General features: G+C 42.4%; 1 protein-coding gene across 1 annotated transcript in view; it reads right to left on the minus strand.

Annotated features, from left to right (window-relative positions):
• Positions 1-22,685, minus strand: part of SLC24A3 (solute carrier family 24 member 3) — a 555,181-nt gene that overhangs the window by 396,716 nt on the left and 135,780 nt on the right. The window contains exon 2 of the mRNA XM_082251629.1: positions 21,107-21,253. Within this exon, the coding sequence (XP_082107755.1) occupies positions 21,107-21,253 (147 nt within the window). The remainder of the gene's footprint in view (positions 1-21,106; positions 21,254-22,685) is intronic.

The following is a 22,685-nucleotide window of genomic DNA, read 5'->3' on the forward strand; positions in this document are numbered from 1 at the left end:
AAGTCACATTTGACGTAACAAGATTTGACTGAATAAGAAAGTTGGAGATTTTTAACATCAGTAACATGCAAGTCAGACTTTAAACTTTTTTAAAGCAAAATTATGCTTTGCCCATAGAAAGCAAAGTACAAAGGTTTCTGCACAATGGAAGCCTCCTTTATTCACCTTCAACACTGCCCTGATCTGCTGCCAGAACCCCAGGAAAAAATGGATTTTTGTAAGATCTTACCGTAAAATCCTTTTCTCTTAAGCTCATTGACAGACGTAGTCTTCTTGATTCTCAAGAGCTGGGTTATGTTGTCTCCGCAGGAGTAGGACTAGGCAGAAAGACAAAACGTTCTGGCTCCACCTTAGGGGCAGTCCCTGAGGGTATATCCTCCCTCTCCCTGCTACAGGGAATCAGTTCTGTTCTAAAGCAGTAACAGAGAATTTAACCCAACCCAACTCAATGATAGAGGGGCGGGTACTACGTCTGTCAATGAGCTTAAGAGAAAAGGATTTTACGGTAAGATCTTACAAAAATCCATTTTTCTCTATCGCTCATTGACAGACGTAGTCTTCTTGATTCTCAAGAGCTGGGACATCCAGAAGCAGTGCCACAAATGAGGGGTGGGATTGACAAAAATCAAAATCCAATCTAGAAGGCCCAACCGGTGCCAAACTAGAAGTTTTAAAGGCTCATTATAAACAAAGAATGAGACTCAAAAGAAAAATTTCCAACGGAAAAAACCCTCGAGGCAGACCACTGGTCTCCTCAAATGGCGGCCTGCAAAACCTTGCGGCCAAACACGGCATCAGATGATGCCATTACATCAACTTTATAATGTTTTGTAAAGGTATGCACCGACGACCAGGTAGCCGCCTTGCACACCTGGACCACTGACGCCTGATGGCGAAAGGCCCATGACGCACTAAGTGCCCGAGTGGAGTGCGCCTTAACAGGGAACGGGGGCTCCCGACCCTTAATAGAATAAGCCTGTACCACCGTCTGTCTGATCCATTTGGAAATGGTCGCGGCAGATGCAGGCAACCCCTTTTTGGGTCCATCCGGGATCACAAAAAGTGAATCCGTCTTGCGAAACGAGTCTGTCGTTTTTAAGTATACCCTGATCGCCCGAACCACATCCAAGGAGTGTAAAGCAAACTCCCGAGGATGACTGGGCTTAGGACACAGGGAAGGTAATACAATTTCTTCATTTAGATGAAATTCTGAAACCACTTTTGGTAGGAAGGATGGATTCGGACGAAGAACCACCTTATCTCTATGAACCACCAGATATGGGAAACGACAAGATAAAGCGGCCAGTTCTGACACCCTGCGTGCAGAAGTGATAGCCACCAAGAAGGCCACCTTCTGGGACAACGTAGGTAGAGGAATCTCCCTAATATCTTCAAAGGGAGGTTTCTGAAGAACCGACAATACTAAATTAAGATCCCACGGTGGTAACGGCGCGCGCACTGGCGGAGCCAGATGTCGCACCCCCTGGATGAAATTCCACACCAAGGAATGAGTAGCCAAAGGCTTCTGAAAGAAGATAGCTAAAGCTGAGACCTGACCCTTGATAGTGCTCAAGGCCAGTTTCTGCTCAACCCCTTGTTGCAGAAAAGCTAATATTCGACTAACCGAATAAGACCGTGGACGGAACCCCAAAGGTTCACACCATGCAATGTAGGACTTCCATGTGCGATGATAAATCTTTCTGGAAGTCGCTTTCCTTGCTTCAACTAGAGTAGGAATAACTGAAGCTGACAATCCCTTGTCCTTCAGCACCTGGGTCTCAATAGCCAGGCCGTTAAAGCCAGCGATCGTAAAGCAGGATGGAAGATCGGTCCCTGAGACAGTAGGTCCTCCCTGAGAGGAAGTCTCCACGGGACGTCCGCCACCAGTCTGACCACGTCGGCGTACCAAGCTCGACGAGGCCAGTCCTGAGCTACCAGAATTACTGGAATTCCTTCCTCCTCTATCCTGCGAAGAAGTCTTGGCAGTAACGCGAGAGGAGGGAAGGCATACATTAGCTGGTATTGCCCCCACGGGGCGATCAGTGCGTCTGCGGTCTCTGCTAGAGGATCGCGGGAGCGAGCCACGAATCTCTGTACTTTCCTGTTGAATCGTGATGCCAACAGATCCACATCCGGGGTGCCCCACCGTAGGCACAACTGGTGGAAAACGTCTGGATGGAGGGACCATTCCCCCTGATCCAGAGTCTGACGGCTGAGATAATCTGCCTGCCAATTCTCCACCCCCGGAATGAACACCGCAGAGATAGCTGGAACAAATCGTTCCGCCCAGCGAAGAATGCAAGCCACTTCTTTGGCCGCTCAGACACTCTTGGTGCCCCCCTGGTGATTGACATAAGCCACGGCCGTGGCATTGTCCGACTGGATCCGAACCGGGCTGCCCTGGAGCTGCTCGGTCCAGTGAATCAGACAAAGTCTGATCGCTCTCAGTTCCAATACATTTATCGGTAACCTGGATTCTTCCGGGGACCAAAGTCCCTGGACAGATAACTGACCGAGAATTCCTCCCCATCCGGATAGACTGGCATCCGTGGTCACTATCGTCCAATATATTGGCAGAAATGACTTTCCCTGGCTGAGCATCGGAGACCGAAGCCACCAGACCAGAGACTCTCTGGTCTGTTTGCTCAATCGGATCTGATTGTCCAGGGATTCCGGATTCCGATTCCATCTGAGAAGAATCTGTTGCTGAAGAATTCGGGTATGGGACTGGGCAAATGGGACTGCTTCGAAGGAAGCCACCATCAACCCCAGAAACCTCATGCAAGTTCGAAGAGAAGACCAGCTGTTGGATAGTAACAACTGGACTGCTAATTGAATCTTTGAGTTTCCCTACCGGAAGAAAAACTCTTGTTCTGACTGTGTCTAGAATTAGACCCAGATATTCGAGCCTCTGGGTGGGAACCAGAAATGACTTTTGCTGGTTCACCAGCCACCCGAATTCCTGTAAAGAAATTACAGTAATTTCTATGTTTTGTAGCAAGGTCTGAGGAGACTCTGCATGAAGCAGAAGATCGTCTAGGTAACCAAGAATCGATATGCCTCTTTGGCGCAGTAGTGCCAACATTGGGGCCAACACCTTCGTGAAGACCCGAGGAGCCGTGGCGAGAAGGAAAGGTAACGCCACAAACTGATAGTGGTTCTCTTCTACGGAAAAGCGTAGAAACCGCTGATGTCCTGCGAAAATGGGAATGTGAAGATATGCGTCCTTGATGTCTATGGACGCTAGGACATCCCCTGGATGCAGGAAGGCTGCTACTGTGCGAATGGACTCCATTCTGAATTTTCTTATGTTGACAAAAGAATTGAGTGCCCTTAAGTCCAGAATTGGACGCACTTTGCCCTCTTTCCTGGGTATTGTAAATAGGTTTGTATAAAACCCCTGAAAACGTTCTGTCCAAGGAACGTGGACTACCACTCCTTGTTGTAGTAAATCCGTGACTGCTCTCCGCAGATCTTCTAAACGATCCGGGGATAGTCGAATATTGGAAGGGAAGAATCGCGCCGGTGGGAGAGATCGAAACTCGATCTTGTACCCCGACTTTATGACTTCGCAAACCCACTTGTCCGGGATTCTGGAAAGCCATGGATCCGGGAACCGGCGAGGACGTCCCCCCACCCCAGTTATGGGTGGGGGCGCACCTTCAGGCTTTGGACGATTTATCTTCAGGTCTGGAGGGGGCGGGCTTTTGCTTGCCCGACCAACGACCCCTGACGCCTCCTGAAGGAGCTTTGGAGGACATAATTTTTTCACCCGTGGGACGAAAAAACCTCTTGTGAGCAGAAAAAGAAGGCCCTCGTCTTTGACGAGTTCCTTTACCTTTAAAATTTTGAGGTAAAAAGGTGCTCTTTCCACCCGTGAGATCCTTAATGATCTCATCCAAGTTGGCTCCAAATAGACGCTCTCCTAAAAAGGGGATATTAGCCAATGCTTTTTTGGAACCTTGGTCGGCTAACCAACCTTTTAGCCACAGTGTACGCCTGAGAACCACTGCTGAGACTGATGCTCGCGCCAATAATGGAGTGGCGTCTAACGCCGCATCACACACAAACTGTAACCCCTGTATCATTTGTTCCAACAACTCTGATACCGCCTGAGGGACCTCTTCTAAGTCCCGGCGTAACCACTTGGTCCATTCAGTTACAGCCTGCGAAACCAGACCAATAGCTATTATAGGTCTGAAAGCTGACCCAATCAAGGAAAACATGGTGCGAGACATAGCTTCTATCTTGCGATCCACTGGATCTTTAAAAGACGGAGCGTCTTCTAGAGGAATAACCGTGGCTTTATTCAATCTAGCAATTGGTGAATCCACCACAGGTGGTTCTGTCCATTTCTTAATGAGGGTTTCCTCAAACGGATAACGCCTGTTAATGCGTTTAGAAATAGTAAAAGTGCGATTTGGCACACGCCATTCTTCTTCGATTGGATTGCCAAAACATTTGGGCAATGGAAAAACCTTTGCCACTTTGATGCATTTTTTAGTCCCAAAAGGGATTTCAGTTTCAGCTATTTCCGACGGAATACCCTGTAATCTTAAGGTTTCTTGAACAGATACAATGAGTGCGTTTACCAACGCTTCCTCTCTGGCTATGGCTGATGCCGAAACATCCTCCTCACTGTCTGAAGAGACAGTACACGAGACACCAACCCCAGATGAAGTACCTGCAACTGCAGAAATAGGCTCAGAGTCTGAATCTGAGGTTTCAGATAATAAGGGGTTAGGCGGGGGTCGCTTTCTTGCGCCCTGTCCCTGACAAGCCACTTCCACCCGGGACACAAAAGTTTCCATAATAGCTGACAATGATTCAATCGTCAGTGGGGTGCTGGAGGATCCTGCAGACCCCTCAAGGGGATCCGGAGGAGATACATGAGTGGCAGGGTCCATGTTAATTCAGGACACCTCTGCCAGAAAAAACAAAAAAACTTTTTTTTTTTTTTTTTTTATGTGTCTCCCCCTAGCGCAATAGCGCCCCTCAGAGTACCTGCTTCTCGATCCCCACAGAGAGAGAGAGGGACCCCCAAGGCTCACCAATCGATGCAGTGAAGTTTCCAACCAACTGCACTCAGCGTCTGTCTTTTACAGACTGGAAGGAGCTGTTGCTTTTTCCCGGGTAGAAGGACGTGGCTCCGCCCCCTGTGTACGCCTTCCGGCGTTCCCAGCTCTCCACGAGGTAGCTGGGCTCATGAAACATGGCCGCCCCCATACAAGAGACATAAGACTCCAAAAACATGGCGGCCGGCGTGACCTGAGGACATACATGCACTTGGTCTACGGCAAAATGGCGGCGGACCGCCGAAATCGTTTTCCCAGCACATCCACCTGCATCTCTGCTAAGTGGCGATATATTGATCTACAGGAGATACACTACAAATAAGGTAGGATTATACCTCCTATGTCTGCTGTAATATTACAGTCTGCTGGGTAGAGTGTTAGCTCTCAAACCAAGTCCACTTCCCACAAACACATACTGTATTTACAAGGGGGACTTTTTAGTGTCAGATATATACTGACCATGTATGGAGGGGCCCATAATTCATACTGCCTCATAACGAGGAAAGAAAAAGGGGAACGTTTACTCACCATACCAAACCGACAGGCACCCTCTCTTCACAATACCCTCTCCACCGGGGTGGGGGGTTGTGGACAACTCCGGACGCCTCGACTCTCTGGTTCCTGGCGTCCAAGTGAGACTTTTAACTCGCAAGGTCAGTCCCTCCACTGGGACTCCGTCGCGGCCGACCCAGCGCGGAGCTCTGGTCTGCACGCGCTCGTAGGCAGAAACCGGGGTGACCACTGGATCTCAACATCCAGCCCGTCGCCCGGCCCCGCATACTTACTTGAATGTGTCGCGGCCGACCAAGCGCAATGCAATGGTCTGCGCGCGCTCGTAGGCCGGCTGGGGTGACCACAAGTGTCGCCCAGTCCGGCGTTTTTGCTTGAAGATCTCACAGGAAAAAAACACTGGAGAAAAACTACCTAAAAAAAATGTTTTTTCTAAAGAAAAAAATCTTGCCAGGACCAAAAGATCCCAGCAAGGAACTTAGGTCCTTACTCCTGACTAGACAGAAAAAAACTGATTCCCTGTAGCAGGGAGAGGGAGGATATACCCTCAGGGACTGCCCCTAAGGTGGAGCCAGAACATTTTGTCTTTCTGCCTAGTCCTACTCCTGCGGAGACAACATAACCCAGCTCTTGAGAATCAAGAAGACTACGTCTGTCAATGAGCGATAGAGAAAAGATAGCACTTTAAGTCCCATTTGCCTCCCATAATACAGCACTCTTTGCATAAGCAGCCAATGTCCAGGACCAAGCAATGTTGGGGATGGGGATGCAGGAGTTTGCTTAGTGTTGTGTAAGTTTTCATTTCAGAAAGTCAGCATTTTGGGAGCTGTGGTGGTGATATGGAATGGCATTGGTCTGCGGGAAAGCCAAGTAAGCTAGTTTATGGTGAGCCTGTTGTGGTCAAGGTATAGGTTATCTTTAAAACATAAACTTTGTTCTACTGAAGTCCTTTTAGATTTTATATGTATTGTATATATATATATATATATATATATAAATGTATATGTTTTTTCCAAAGTTGTACCTATTCTATTCTAGATTTATTTTCATAAGTTAAAACTTATATTATTTACTGCAGTCATCACATTGTGAGTTTATTTTTGGTCAGAGTTGACATAATCATTAAATAAAATGCATTCCTTAAAGTTGTATAAGCAAGAAATATAATATGGACTTAATTAAACACATCTGCAAATGGTGTTCTTTCAGACTTGTTCATGATACACACCAGATGTCTACTGTTGCAATTGGTAGAGTACCAGGATGCTGTTGCCATGATGATCACATGGATGGATTTTAGTATGCAATGCTCTTTAGTGCTGCAGAGCAATTAATCCAGTTTCTCAGGACCTACACATATACCCAAATATATAATTTGCAAAAGGAAGCTTCAAAAAAATCTCATGTAAAAAATACATCATTTTATTATTATAAGAACATAAAGATGCTTAGGAGCTGACTCTCTTATAGCTTTAAAGTTTATAATATTATATATACTATGATAGTGCAAGCCCTGCCACTGTGAGAATGGAGGTAAAACTGACACAGGATTTGCACTAAGGCAGAGTGTGAAGCTCCAGGATGATATTACTTAATGGAGAAAACTGTGTTTTAAAGGAGAAGTACAGCCAAAGCTTGTTTGGCTGTACTTCTCCTGTGGAACACAGGAGTGCAGTTCGTCCTGTTTTCAGCAGACAGCGGGCTGAAGATTGCAGTCGACTGATGTCACAGAGCCATCTCAGCTTCTCAGAAAGCCACTGAGAGCCTGAGTCGGAAGCTCACGCCCCCTCCACAGCCTAACGCCTAGCGCTCCAGTGAGCGAGGGGAGCAGTGCAGAGATCTACTGACTGACAGTGGCCAGCTCTCTGCTCATGTGTGAGAACTGTTCATTCACTCGGTTCTCGGTGTTAGAGGTGCGGGGGGACAGATGCAGCATCAGACCAATGCTGCATCCACCTAGGAAAGTATGAATCTTAAAAACAAAACCCATGCATCTCTTTTAAGCTTTCGGGGCCTGGTTCTAAAGTGTCTTGGATGGTTGCAGCTACTTGTGTGAAGAACCCTGTCAGGAATGCTGTGTGATCATGAAGGAGACTACACCCCATGGAAGGAGGACTGTACTGTAAAAGTCAGGACAGTTATGTGAATCTGCGAGACCAAGAAAGCGGAAGCGTCTAGTGAGTCCCAGTGGCTGGAAAGATTCCAGGATGTCTCTGGTAGAGTAAGCAAGCTCTGGGAGGGGGGCTGGAGAATTCTGTTTAGCTGGTTAGTGGCCAGGAATGGGCCTGGGCAGCAAGGTTCTGCAATCTATGACTGGAAGAGCCTGAAGAGCCAGTGATCTGAGGGACCAGTATTCATAGCAGCAGTGCTGTGGAAACATAGCCAGTTGGAAGAGTATTTTCTTCAGTTCATTTTATTTTTGTTAACGAACATGGGAATCTATATTTATTCACTTTATGTTTAATAAAGTTGGACTGCCATGCCCTTATGAACCAGTTTGGACTGATGCCAAACAAACATTAAAAGGGACTATATAATGGTTTTAGGCCATTATTATTTGCCTATATTTTACCTATACATTTTAAAATGACTGCTCCATATCTTACATAGTTACATAGTTTGTGAGGTTGAAAAAATACATCAGTCCATCCAGTTCAACCTATAATGTGTGTGTGTGTGTTTGATGTTAACCCAACATTGTATACCCCTTTATGTTGTGGTCTTTAAGGTGCCATATCTGTTTTTAGCATTCAATATCGTTTCTATCAATCCATTATTATTATCATCGTTTTTATTTATTATTTTGGTTTACCAACAATTATTTAGTATAAGGTGAACTTCCTAGAGCAGTCTACGTGGGAGAGTACTGTAATAGCTGTTTCCTTTTAGTTTGTGCTATTAAACTCTGTGAACTTGTTCAACAGACCTAAGGAAAAACAGAAAGGCCATCTACTGGCTAGGTCTAAGAATATTAAAAAAAAAAAAAAAATATATATATATATATATATATATATATATATATATATATATATATATATATATATATATATATATATATATATATATATATATATATATATATATATATATATATATATATATATGCAATAGTTCAGAATTATATGACTTAAAATATTTTGTTATTTATACATATAATAACGAGTAGTATAATAACCCACTCTACATTACTTTAAAAAGCGATTTTGAGCATTATAAGTACTAATTGCTCTATTTTTGGTTGAGAAAAATAATTAACACAGTTGCTAATTTAGTTCTGTGACCACATATTGTGAGCTATTTTTACCATTTGTTTTTTTTTTTTTAATCTTAAAATAACTTTGATATGACGTTTACATTTTTTAAATGGTTGTTCCTTGTTATTGTAATAAATATAGAGATTTGTACATAAACCACAGTCATTGAGTTACTGTAAAATATCATTATTTCAACTATTGGCCAATTCATAGACTCACATTGTGAGATGGAACAATAAAGCATAATTATTGTATAGCAAACCAGGAAGCAGGCTCTGCATGTGCAGTATGGAAAATATTGCTGCCCCCATGTACTTATTAAATTACAAAATTAAATTTGAAGTAACTTTTATTTTTTTAATCATTAACACATCGCTAACGTGATTTAATCATCTCATATATATATATATATATATATATATATATATATACATATATATATATATATATATATATATATATATATATATATATATATATATATATATATATATATATGTGTGTGTGTGTGTGTGTGTGTAAAAAAAATTGAAACGGGCTTCAAAATCAAATTGGGCTTGGCAGCAACAATATATTAGGTTAAAAACTTAAGAGAATATTTTTATGGACTGATAGCACAGATTTGCTGGTACAATCTCTCAATAGCCAAATATCATTGATATAAGAGGAAAAAAACATGACCTTGGGAATTTAATAGTGGATTTTGAGGACAACATAAAGAACTCTTTTTGAAAGATGACTTACTGAAAGACTCTTGTAAATAATTATAACATACTGTGTAAAATAAGGATAAATAAAGCTATGTTTTTTTTCCATTTTTAGAAAAACCTACAAGAAATACAAAGGATTTTACACCTTTCATCATACAACACGCACCGAATGGACAGTGTTTTTCTCAGCATCAAGAGTGTTTACCAGCACACACTTTCAAGCTGTCACTCTGCACCAGGAACCAAAAATGGATGGGCAGCCCACAGTTATTCCTTGCCAGGACAGGCATTAAAAAAGTACATGCAATGAATTATTGCTGCTGGCACTGATTATTTTTCCGTCACTAATCATTCAAGAGCCAATATGACCATCAAAGTTTTGGCAAGGCGTAAAAAGAATGACTCTGGAGGACTTCCACTGCACATAATATGAATGCACTAGTGTTTGGCCATTGGGGCCAGAGAAGGAACTAGACTTTTAGGATCTCAAAAAGCTTCCATTTAGTATTTAAAGCCTTAAGGGCATGTTTGGCTTTTGAACAATATCTGGCAAATGCCAAATAATCAGAATGAAGCCTTGTTTGACAGTACCGGATTGTCTTGGAACACCGTTTTATCTGGAATCAGGTTACACTGAAAAAGGATGAATAGGAATAAATGTTTGCATAAACCCGTGAGGCAGGAAATCAGTGCCATCTCTCGTTTCAACATTTCCCGCTATTAAATTTATGGTGTGCTTGCTGCACACTGGAGATCATAAAGGAGACATTTAGTGTCTAGTGATTGATGCGCCATATAATGAGAGAATCGGAGCCAGGATTACTGTCATCAGCTACCCAATCTGCAAGCTCCTCACTTCCCAACAGCTTTGAAAGGAGGAAAATTCATGACATAAATGTGTTGTGATCAGAAAATGTGCAAATCATGAGTTTAAAATCAGAGCCCATAAGAAAATAAGCATTTAACCCCCCCCCCCCCCCCCACACACACACACACATCATGTCAGATAAACCACAAAATCACGGCCAGACCTACTCAGCTATAATTATAGTTAATGTAGAGGGGGTTCCACTGAGGATTAGATCATGATATCTGTGCATTTAATTTAAAATGTATGCATCATAAAACTACACTGGAGTCTTTAAATAATTAAAAAAGGATTTGTCTGGAATGATGACTGTGTACAGTAAGTATGGAAGCTTTCCACCAAATGAAAGAAAACAAGGGGATCTCTTTTCTGTATAATGCTTTGACAGAATAGGTAATCGATCGAGTGATAAGACAAGAAGTAACTGTAACTTACAATTTACTAAACAGGTGCACAGTTAGAAATAATAATACAAAAGAGGTTCAGGATAGCAAAGAGCATGCATATACTGCAGAATATTACAAACAGATTATGAAAGCTGCACAAACATGGACTGTTCATAGCAATGTCTCTTTGGCTCATTCAGGGTAACATGTATTTGCATAGAATAGTCTTGAGGCCCCTTTCACACAGGCGGACCGTTCAGATCCGCCTGTTCGTTTTTTTGGCGGATTTGAACGGTCCCCCCCATGCATTCCTATGGGACGTCCAGCGGATGGGATCGGATGAGAACGGACCGACGGTCCGTTCCCATCCGATTTCCCCCAAAGAGATGCATGGGGAACTGAGAGCTGTGTCTCCGCACATAGCGCGGAGACACAGCTGTCATTCTCCTGCTCGGGGGGAACGGTGGCTCGATCCCCCGCTGAGAAAAACGGAATCCGTCCTACGGATGGATAGTGTGAAAGGGGCCTTATTATAAGGCTATAAACAAAAAGTCAGTACTTCAGTAAAACACTTCAGAGCACAAACAGATACTTGCAATTGTCCTCATAGTGAAGTCCAGGGTAGCTCTGGTAACACAGGAGGAGAACATCTGGAGGAATCCAAGTCCTGAGAACTCTGGAACTGCAATACTTTGGAGCACCCCACTAGAACTGCAGTACTGTGGTGGTATTCACGGGAGGGGCTTTCACAGTAGCTGAGTCAAAAGTTGCGTGCTATTAGACTCCAGCCGGGCTGCCCACACATTGGTTTTAACAATGGAGATCCCTCACCTGGTTGCAAATCACTTGTCTCATCAAATGTGATATCCCTGAGCTGTTGAGGGAGGGAAGCTACAGAACTTATCTTTTTTAGATGTTCCTAGGAATCCAGGGATCTGTGGTAAAAGAAGTTAAAGGGGATAGCGTCTGCATCTTATCATGGTGAGTAAATGGGTATGCTGTTATAACGTTGACATGATGTCATTGCTGATTTGGATGCACTGATGCACGTACAATATGAACATAATACATTCAAAAAGTTCAGGAAGATTAAGTAAAACGCTTTCAGGGTGGTAAGTATAACTTGTAAGTTACACATACTTCTGTGGCATCCTTCATGAGATACAGTGCTTTAAACTCTAGTTTCTTCCAGCTGTGCTCCTATTGCCCACATGCTTCTGGTTTTTGCGCTTTGCGGTGTTTAAATTGAGATGATAGCCCCAAAGAATAGATTTCTTTGGGGCTAACTTCTTTAATTAAAATGCTGCAGAGCTCAAAACTAGAAGCACGTGGGCAATGTGAGCACAGCTGGAAGGGACTAGATTCTAAAGCATAGTATCTCGTCTTACCAGACTTCCCAGCAGCCTGAGAGTTCAGGAATGGAAATATGCAGTCAGAACATTTTTAAGAATGGTATCACACACACACATGCACACAATTGTATTTGTGAAGCTGGGTGCTGTCAATATTTGTGGCACTTTGGTCTTTTATAGACTGTGACTTTGCTCAGTCTCTAACATTGCAGTTTTCTTTAACATGTCAGTCTCTCTCTAATACAGGAAAAAAAATTGGAAAAAATGGGTTGCAGCGCCAAAAACCATAATAATAATGATAAACAGTCAAATAATTATTGGTAATGATGTGAAATTCAGGTAAGTCCACTCAGCGTATTCTGTGAGATAGGTGTTGAAACCCCACGTCCAGGAGAGGTGATAAATCCAGGAATCACTCCACCACAGTGCTCAAGATAAGTAAACCGCTTACCAGAATTAATTGACCCTCAGATTATAGAGTGGTCTAATGCAGCAGGCAGTACAGATTCCTCCCAGGATCAGCAATGAGACCAGCAATCCACCAGATCCTCTCAAATGACAGCAGAGAGTAAATGGCAATGGAAATTCAGATGGCCAGCTCAACTTCCCATTTAATGTGTAGGCAGGATAATCTACCAACAGTGCGGACTCAGTACCACTATACAGCAGTTGCTCTTACTTAATTTTTCTAACATGGCTGTATGGCTGTTGCTGCAACAGGACAATCTTCTTCTCAATCGATCTTCTTTTTTTTTCTTAAGAGGACAGTCTCCTACAAGGTAGTCCTTATCTAACAAGACAGTGTCTCTCTAACAGTACAGTTTCATTCATTTTCTCTTTAATAGGGCAGTTTGTTACAAGGTAATTCCTCTGCAACAAGGCAGTCTCACCTAGACAGTAATATCTAACAGAGCACTCTCTCTCTAACAGCATCCCCCAACTGATATTCACTTATACTCCCCATAGGATTAACGCCCATGTTTTTTATTCTAACTAATATTGTCCACCACCCCAGGCTGATGAGATCTAATGCCTCTCTTGGAAGACCACCGTGACATTTTTGTTGTGAACTACTGAAAACTCATGACTCACCATATAGTTGGAAAGCCCTATGTCTCCAACCCTTAGGATCTGTTTAGATGGGCAAATGTAGCATGCTTCAAGGTTTGTCAAAGGAAAAGATCTATAAACTGCACATCATGAAGCAGACCCATGTGCATGAAGTGAGATGAATGGCAGCCTCAGCCCAGACTCCAGCTAGGCCATGCCCCCAACACGTTTCGCTCTTCCCTTTGAAACCAAATCCCCATGATTAAGCTCCAAGGGGCTTAATCCAAAATGTATTGGGGGCATGGCCTTGCTGGGGTTTGGGCTGAGGCTGCCATTCATCTCACTTCATGCACATGGGTCTGCTTCATGATGTGCAGCTTATGGATCTTTTCCTTTGACATTGCTGCAGTTTGGAGCTAAGACAAGCTCCCTGTTCCTGCCTGCATTCACAGAGGTCAACATGAAGTTTCACTTTATTTGTAAATCTGCAATCTCTCTTGGTTATGATCCATTTCCTATCTCTCTCTGGCACAAGTGCAACCATAACCTAATTGATTAATTGTACCAATTTAATATGCTAAATTTGTTAAGGTGGAGTTTTCTTATATATATATATCTTACAATTTTTGTTCTAAATTAGATGCGACTAAGGCTTCTGCTAAAACGTGTCAGCATTAACCAACAAACTACACTTCAAGGATTCCAGTGTTACCAGCTCTTTCTACTGTTCTAGTTGGACTTTACCTATCTACCTGAGTGGCACCTAAGCTTTGTCTTCATGCTTCAAGGTTTCTTTGAAGTTGAGTGAAGAGAAAATAGTTCTAAATTGAAAAAAAAAAAACATGTGTGTGGGCCCGTAAACCGCTGAACGCCCATAACCCCCTGTTCTTGTATAAAGAGCATCTTCAACTCTAGCAATTCCTCCACTATCAAAAGTGCTCCCTGTGATATATTCTGCCATAGGAATAGGTGATATTATATTCTAGCATAGCAACATGTGATGTGACATGTTCACATTGGATGAATGTACAAGTATTAACTGCTCACTGAGCTTAGTAAATAAAATGGGCTGTGTTCACTTTATCCAATTGTGTGCAAGCAAAATTATAATGTCCCCCACCCACCATTCAAAAACCAAGTAAATATTCACCACTTCTTTAGAAAATAATTGAACTATTCAATGAGATCTATTTTCTTTTTTTTTTTCTTATGGAAAAACAATTTTTTTAAGGAAAACGAACAGACACAATGCTATATAAATATAGTGGAGGGAATTTATTAAAACAGTTGCGTCTTAATTATTGTGCAATTTGTGTGCAACTACTATTTTAGCATGAATATTTGGGTCTGTTTTTCATCAATAAAACAGATTTAGATTTGCATGATTGTGCAGCCAAATAGCAATCCTGCCTGTATGCTCCCTATTGTGTTTAATACTATCGTAAAATATATCAAGCAATAATCATACACTCTTTTTTTTTTTTTAAACCAGGCAACCACCTAATTCCCCCGCTTCCTGATTCCTTTCAATAAATGAGCACACTTCTGCTAGGGCGTAGAACATAATTATTTGGTGAACTGAACACTTCGCCAAAATCTTGTACTTGCCCTGGAGATAGCGACTGTTTTGTCTGCTATATGAATAAAGTCCTGTGAAGTTTATATCAAAAAGAGTATGGCATGTTATCATTATTTTAGATCACACAAGACAATTCTGGCTGTATACACAAGCCGGCTAAGAGATTTATGATCAATAGAAAAACAAAATATCAAGACAAAATATCACTGGCAACCAATCAGATTCCATCCCAGATTTTCCCAGTAAAGTACAGATCCATTTTTCAATAATTAGCCTGAGCATGGCGGAATAAGAATAGCAATCGCTGTAAAATAAATGTACCACTCTTCTTATTATTAATGCCAAAGTTCATGCATGTACTGTATATTACGGCCAGTATATCAAATCCAGTGAAATTTTATTGGCATTTGGTTTGTGGTTTTGCAGCCAGAGCTCATGTAAGAAAACCCTAGTACAATGCATTCCATACAGTCTTACATCCTATATTTGTCCTCAAACCAGAATGTTTTTTTACATCTTTATGCAAACCAACTTTATTCAGCTGTTTCCTATTATGCTATACTGCTGATGTCCATGAAGCTTTTCTTTTATATTTCTGCATGTGCAGAGAAGATGAAACAAGCAAACTAAAGCAGAACTCCTGCCAAAAAGTTAAACGCACAGCTGACATGCATAGCGTATGCAGTGTAAGCCAAAATGTTAAAATTAGCTTCATATACTCTTGTGCTTCAGACACAGCGTCTGTCTACTCCACATATATAAAATAAAAGTGCAGCACTATAAACAAATGATAGTGAACATATGAAAGTCCATATAGGTAAAATCCCATTGAAGAGTGTCAAAGCGATGAAAAGATCCCACACTCCGTGAACAGTGATGAAAGATATTGGAGGTGCCACCAGCTCGTTATCTCACACTACGTTTACCGTATGCAATGTGACCCCCCAACAAGGGTGGTCTCGCTTGCTTTATTTACTAGATAAACCATTTTGACTTTTTTACTATCTTTTTACTGAATAAATTATCGCAACGTTATTACGCTATGTGAGCCGTTACCTGGGCTTCCTGAGCTTTCCTTTGGGGTATACGCTGTGGTGTGAGGACACAGTTTTTGTATATGACTTCATGGTTCCATTTGTCCGGCTGCATAAGATCTGTATTCCATATACAGTAGTTGACCTACTCTGACTTGGCAAACCTAGAGCCCAACTGCTACAAGAGTGGGGCAACAGTTTTCTCTACTACTCTTTTGGTTGCTGGGTGCAATGACAGAATGGGTAAAATGCCTCTTTTAACCTCTCTGCCTGACTTTAGTAATGAGACATTAAACATAGCCCGTCAACTAGGCCTAGAGGGTAGCACAGATCTGGATGTCGGTTTATCCAGTAAATAGAATGAGTGGTGCCACCCTTTTAGGGGGTCAAATTGCATACGGTAAACACAGTGTGGGATAATGAGCTGGCGACACCTCCAATATCTTTCATCACTATTCACATGTGTGGGATCTTTTCATCGCTTTGACACTCTTCAATGGGATTTTACTTTTATGGACTTTCATATGTTCACTACATCATTTGTTTATAGCGCTGCACTTTTATTTTATATTGGTTTTGATTTGGTGTCTGGAGTGTGCACAGCTGCTGTTTATATATTTAGTTTTACTGGTTGCACAGATTTATTTTATTTTACATGTTCCAACCTACATAGTCAGGAGTAGAGGTGGCAGCACTATTCACTATGGCAGCTATGTAGCTTCACCATGTCTCCCCCCCCCCCCCCCCCGCAGCCTTCTCATTGGACTATGAATGAAAATTACACTAGTGATAACACCCTTCCTGTGTTTTCTTCTAAAAGGCTTACTTACACAAAAATCTGTCTCCAATTATTATAATGACAGCACTGTGCAATGTTATAGGATCAGATTTCCCCTATGTATTTATTCTTTAGGGGTGAATTTCTGCATTGGTCCAGGGTGGCAGGTTTGCCTGTGACAGTACTTAGCCACTCATACATATTGTTTCTGTGTCAATAACACATTTTCATTTGTTATAAAAAGTTCCAGGTTGCTGCCCTACCTGCCAGTCCAATCCATCAGGGCCCTCATTAATGCTGAACCAGCCCTTGGTGGATAATGTATTCCATATAGTTGACCTACTCTGACTTGTTACACCTTGAGCCAAACTGCTAGAAGAGTGGAGCAACAGTTTTCTCGACTCTTTTGTGGCGCTTTTCCACTGCAAGTACCGGCTTGGCTCCACACGGCACTGCTTGGCCCAACTCGGCTCAGTTTGCTTTTCCACTGCGTGGTACGAGTCGGCACCTTTCAGCACTGTATAGGCTCTACTCGGCTCGGTTTGCTTTTCCACTGTTGTAGTACTTAGTAGTAAGTGGGTGGGATTACAATGATTCTCTGATCAATCAGTGGCTAGTAGTGACAAACAATCAATGCTGCATGCAAAGGATTGTGGGATATGGTATCGGTACGGCCTGCTTGGAACCCCAACCGAGGTGGTACTGTTTAAGCGAGCTGTACCGACGCCGTACCATGTAGTGGAAAAGTGCCGCTGTACCAAACCGTTCTAACCTGTACCATACGGTACCATGCAGTGGAAAAGCGCCAAACCGAGCCAACCCAATCCGTACCATGCAGTGGAAAAGAGCCTATGGTTGCTGGGTGCAATGACAGAGTGGGTAAAATTCCTCTTTTAACCTCTCTGCCTGACCTTAGTAGTGAGACATTAAACATAGCCTGTCAACTAGGCCTGGAGGGTAGCACAGTTAGGGTCAGTAAGTATAATTCCAGGCATATTTCTGGAAGTTCAAGGGTTTCTGGAAGACATGACTGGATTTCAGGTAACCATACTGACAGTATACTTACAAAATGTACCTTTTTTTTTTTTCAAATTAAGATAGAAAAAAAGTTTTAAAGTAAAATGGTAACATTGTCCTGCAAAGCAAAGCAAAGACACTTCTGGTTGTTAGCTGGTAATTTCTAATTTACTAAACATGTTCACCTCCTGAAAGCACCACTGCAGCCCCCAAAATACCCAGATTGCTGAATATATGGCAAATGTGCATGCCTGCTTCCCAATGGCATAATGCAGTGTTTAGTACATACAAAAAATGCTGAAAGGCCTGATCAGCATCATATAGAAGGTTATAGGGTCTGTTTAGTGTAATAGAAATACCAGCTTTCAAAAAATGTATGGATATCTGGGGTACTAACACAGTGTATAGTGCAGTAATGCAGGCTCGGCAAAGGTATGCCGTGGCATCGAAAGGTGCTAGTGAATAATCTTTGCTGTTATCGTGCTTTGCAGGGCCATGATATATATATATATACAGTACAGACCAAAAGTTTGGACACATCTCCTCATTCAAAGAGTTTTCTTTATTTTCATGACTTTGAAAATTGCAGAGTCACACTTCAAGAGGTAGTCACCTGAAATGGTTTTCACTTCACAGGTGTGACCTGTCAGGTTTAATAAGTGTGATTTCTTGCCTTATAAATGGGGTTGGGACCATCAGTTGTGTTGTGCAGAAGTCAGGTGAATACACAGCTGATAGTCCTACTGAATAGACTGTTAGAATCAGGGCTGTCTTTAACACAGGGCAAAGGGGGCAGCTGCCCCGGGTCTAGTCATTGTTGTGGGGCCCAAAGCAGCTGCCCCTTGAGCCCCCAAATAGTTGATAAGTGGATTCAAGAGGGCCCAAGAAAATTTTTGCCCAGGGTCCAATCAAGAATAAAGACGGTCCTGGTTAGAATTTGTATTATGGCAAGAAAAAAGCAGCTAAGTACAGGAAAATGAGTGGCAGAAGAGACTTGTTTGGGCTAAAGAACACAAAGAATGGACATTAGACCAGTGGAAATCTGTGCTTTGGTCTGATGAGTCCAATTTTGAGATATTTGGTTCCAACCACCGTGTCTTTGTGCGACGCAGAAAAGGTGAACGAATGCACTCTACATGCCTGGTTCCCACCGTGAAGCATGGAGGAGGAGGTGTGATGATGTGGGGGTGCTTTGATGGTGACACTACTGGGGATTTATTCAAAATTGAAGGGATACTGAACCAGCATGGCTACCACAGCATCTTGCAGCGGCATGCTATTCCATCGGGTTTGTGTTTAGTTGGACCATCATTTATTTTTCAACAGGACAATGACCCCAAACACACCTCCAGGCTGTGTAAGGGCTATTTGACCAAGAAGGAGAGTGATGGGGTGCTGCGCCAGATGACCTGGCCTCCACAGTCACCGGACCTGAACCCAATCAAGATGGTTTGGGGTAAGCTGGACCGCAGAGTGAAGGCAAAATGGCCAACAAGTGCTAAGCATCTCTGGGAACTCCTTCAATATTGTTGGAAGACCATTTCAGGTGACTACCTCTTGAAGCTCATCAAGAGAATGCCAAGAGTGTGAAAAGCAGTAATCAAAGCAAAAGGTGGCTACTTTGAAGAACCTAGAATATGACATATTTTCAGTTGTTTCACACTTTTTTGTTATGTATACTGTATAATTCCACATGTGTTAATTCATAGTTTTGATGCCTTCTGTGTGAATCTACAATTTTCATAGTCATGAAAATAAAGAAAACTCTTTGAATGAGGTGTGTCCAAACTTTTGGTCTGTACTATATATATATATATATATATATATATATATATATATATATATACACACTATATTACCAAAAGTATTGGGACACCTGCCTTTACACGCATATGAACTTTAATGGCATCCCAGTCATAGTCCGTAGGGTTCAATATTGAATTGACCTACCCTTTGCAGCTATAACAGGTTTAACTCTTCTGGGAAGGCTGTCCACAAGGTTTAGGAGTGTGTCTATGGAAATGTTTGACCATTCTTCCAGAAGCGCATTTGTGAGGTCAATCACTGATGTTGGAGAGGGGGTCTGGCTACGCAGTCTCCACTCTAATTCATTCCAATCAACCATTCCAGGTTGAGGTCAGGACTCTGTGCAGGCCAGTCAAGTTCCTCCATGGATCTTGCTTTGTGCACTGGTGGGCAGTCCTGTTGGAAAAGGGAGGGCCATCTCCAAACTATTCCCACACAGTTGGAAGCATGAAATTGTCCAAAATGCCTTGGTATGCTGATGCCTTAAGAATTCCCTTCACTGAAAATAAGGGGCCAAGCCCTACCCCTGAAAAACAACCCCACACCATAATACCCCCCCCCCCCTCCACCAAATGATTTGGACCAGTGCACAAAACAAGGTCAATAAAGACATGGATGAGCAGGCGAATATTACTGTCATGTTCTGAGTGATGTGCAATCAAAACTTAATATTCCCCATGCACATATTCAAGATAACCGGCAGTTATACTGGGTGCAGTTAGTAATGGCCATAGGTTGGAAACTGTGGCTACTAAAAGTAAAGAAATATCATCAGCACACCAAGGATTCCTCGAAAGGGTCCAAAGCTTTGTTCTGTGGTCACATAATAGATATGCCTGATGAAGGGGCCCTTCGTGGCTTCGAAACATTGCTACATATCTATTATGTGACCACAGAACAAAGTTTTGGATCCCTTCGAGGAATCCTTGGTGTGCTGATGACATTTCTTCACTCTGAGTGATATGCATATGCATCTACTGAAAAAACGGTTTGATCACTAAGGGTGTCCTGTTTCTGCAGGACAACGCACAAGCTCATACTGCTCACCCCACTACATGCACATTACAGCAACCCAGCTGGGAGATATTGCCACATCCCCTTACAGCCTGGACCTGGCTCTGAGTGATTTCCACCTGTTTGGACCCCTAAATACATATACACACACAACAGTATGTACTCAAGTGCAACCAGCCAGAATTCACTCTGCAGAAGACACACCACCAGTACATAATACATTCTGATTGGATGCTATAGGCTACTGCACTTCAGCAGTAGCACTCATCATTGAACAAGGCTGGTAAAGATTTTTTCATGAACATGACTAGCTGTTATATAATTTAATAAAATGGCATTTGATATTTTTGCTATTTCCTTGGTTACAGAACCACATAGGTTAAAAACAAGACATCGGTTAATGAACATAGTTTCTGTATGCCTTGTTTTGGTAAAAACTTTTAAAATGTGCAGATTAAAACATTGTAAATCACATTGTGCATGCCACGGTAAACTAAACCATTTCTGTTTGTTTTACCCACAAATAAAACACGTCAAGAACCTACAGAGCACCAACTGGAAAAAGAAAAGCCAGTTTGTTATCTACAGCCTTATAATCCAGTTATGTTAAAAGGCTCGTACTCCAAACCACTCAAAAAAATCAAACAAAGAAATGTAGATGTATACCACCAACCTGGTTCTGTGCAGTTCTTGCGATGTCTGTGGTCTCCATGAATTTCAGTGAAATTCTCCTCATCCATCCAAAGTAACCCCCTTCCATTACCATTGGCATTGACTTCCAATGAGTGGTCATTGTCTGTAGCAGTATAGCCTGCATAGCCTGCAATTAAATGAAAGGGAGTTAATTAAAAATGATCCTTTGCAGTATTGGATAGTATATATCATAGGAATTTCATAATACATATATACATAAGTACATAAATACAAAATTGCCAAAAATATAATGTTAAATCAATATTATAAAATAAATTAAACTAAACCAATTTGATATTGTCCTCCACAACCTTGCAGCTGTTTCCTAGAAAATGTAAGAGTTGCTTATAAAATAACTAAACCCCAGAACAAAAGTGCAATATGTCGAAGCGAATAGTTCTTAGATGTGCTGGCTGCCTCAATTTTCTTTTTTTCTCAAGGTAAGAACATTTTCAGCAAGTACAGAAAATACCCATCAATCTTGGCAGAAATGAAATTTCTATGTTATTTCCTGTTAGATGCATTGAAGAATATCTTGCTTCCTAGCTGTTTTCTGTAATCTTCCAGTTGCCCTGCCCTCCCTGTAATGGAGATATAAGGGATCCAGCCACATGTCTGTAGTCCGAATCAGGAGAGCAGCCTAGGATAAAAACCATGGCTCCCACTGTAGATACAGTGGAGGAGTGACGTAGCCATCCTGGGACAGGAAATGTGGAGTTTGTAGGATTACTAAGGTAAAAATAAAGCAAATGAAGCTTAAAAAAAAAAAGAAAACAAATATGGGTATCACAACAAGGGATAGTAATCTGCAATATAATACATTTTTGGTTTTGGGTTTATATACCCATTAAGTGGAACCCAGAGGGCTTTGAATAGCTATGAGCTACCCATTCACCACCAGGTGGGAAAGCATGAAGAATTTTCTCATAGAGTTACAGTATGGACCTGAAACCTTAATTCTGTAGTAATTGGTGCTGATACTGTTTAACCACTTAGGGACCGCCCGCCGCAGATTTACTGTGGCAGGCAGCCCCTCCTGCGTGAACCAACGTAGCTACAGCTAGGGGGGGGGGGGAGCGCGCACCGCCGGGGGTGCGCTCCCGCCCCCACTCGGCAGTGGGGACTCTGATACGCGGGGCCGGTGGCTCTGATTGCCACCAGGCACCCGCGATCGTTCCCCGCTGAGAGAGAAGGACGGTCAGCTGTTGTAAACACAGCTGACCGTTCTTCTCTCTGGAATGATCACAGAGAACCTGTGATCCTGCTATATAGGATCACAGGTCTCTATGATCATTTCAAAAGCCCCGCCCCCATACAGTTAGAAATACTCCCCTAGGCTTACATTTAATCCCTTGATCACCAACTGTGTTAACCCTTTCACTGCCAGTGTCATTATTACAGTAACAGTGCATATTTGTAGCACTGATTACCGTAGTAATGTCACTGGTCCCCCAAAAGTGTCAAAAATGTCAGTTAGGGGTCCGATCTGTCCGCCGCAATGTCGCAGTCCTGCTAAAAATTGCAGATCACCGCCATTACTAGTAAAAAAAGAATAAAAA

This window comes from Pelophylax lessonae (genome assembly GCF_965119305.1).
Source record: "Pelophylax lessonae genome assembly, chromosome: 3".
Classification (NCBI taxonomy): domain Eukaryota; kingdom Metazoa; phylum Chordata; class Amphibia; order Anura; family Ranidae; genus Pelophylax; species Pelophylax lessonae.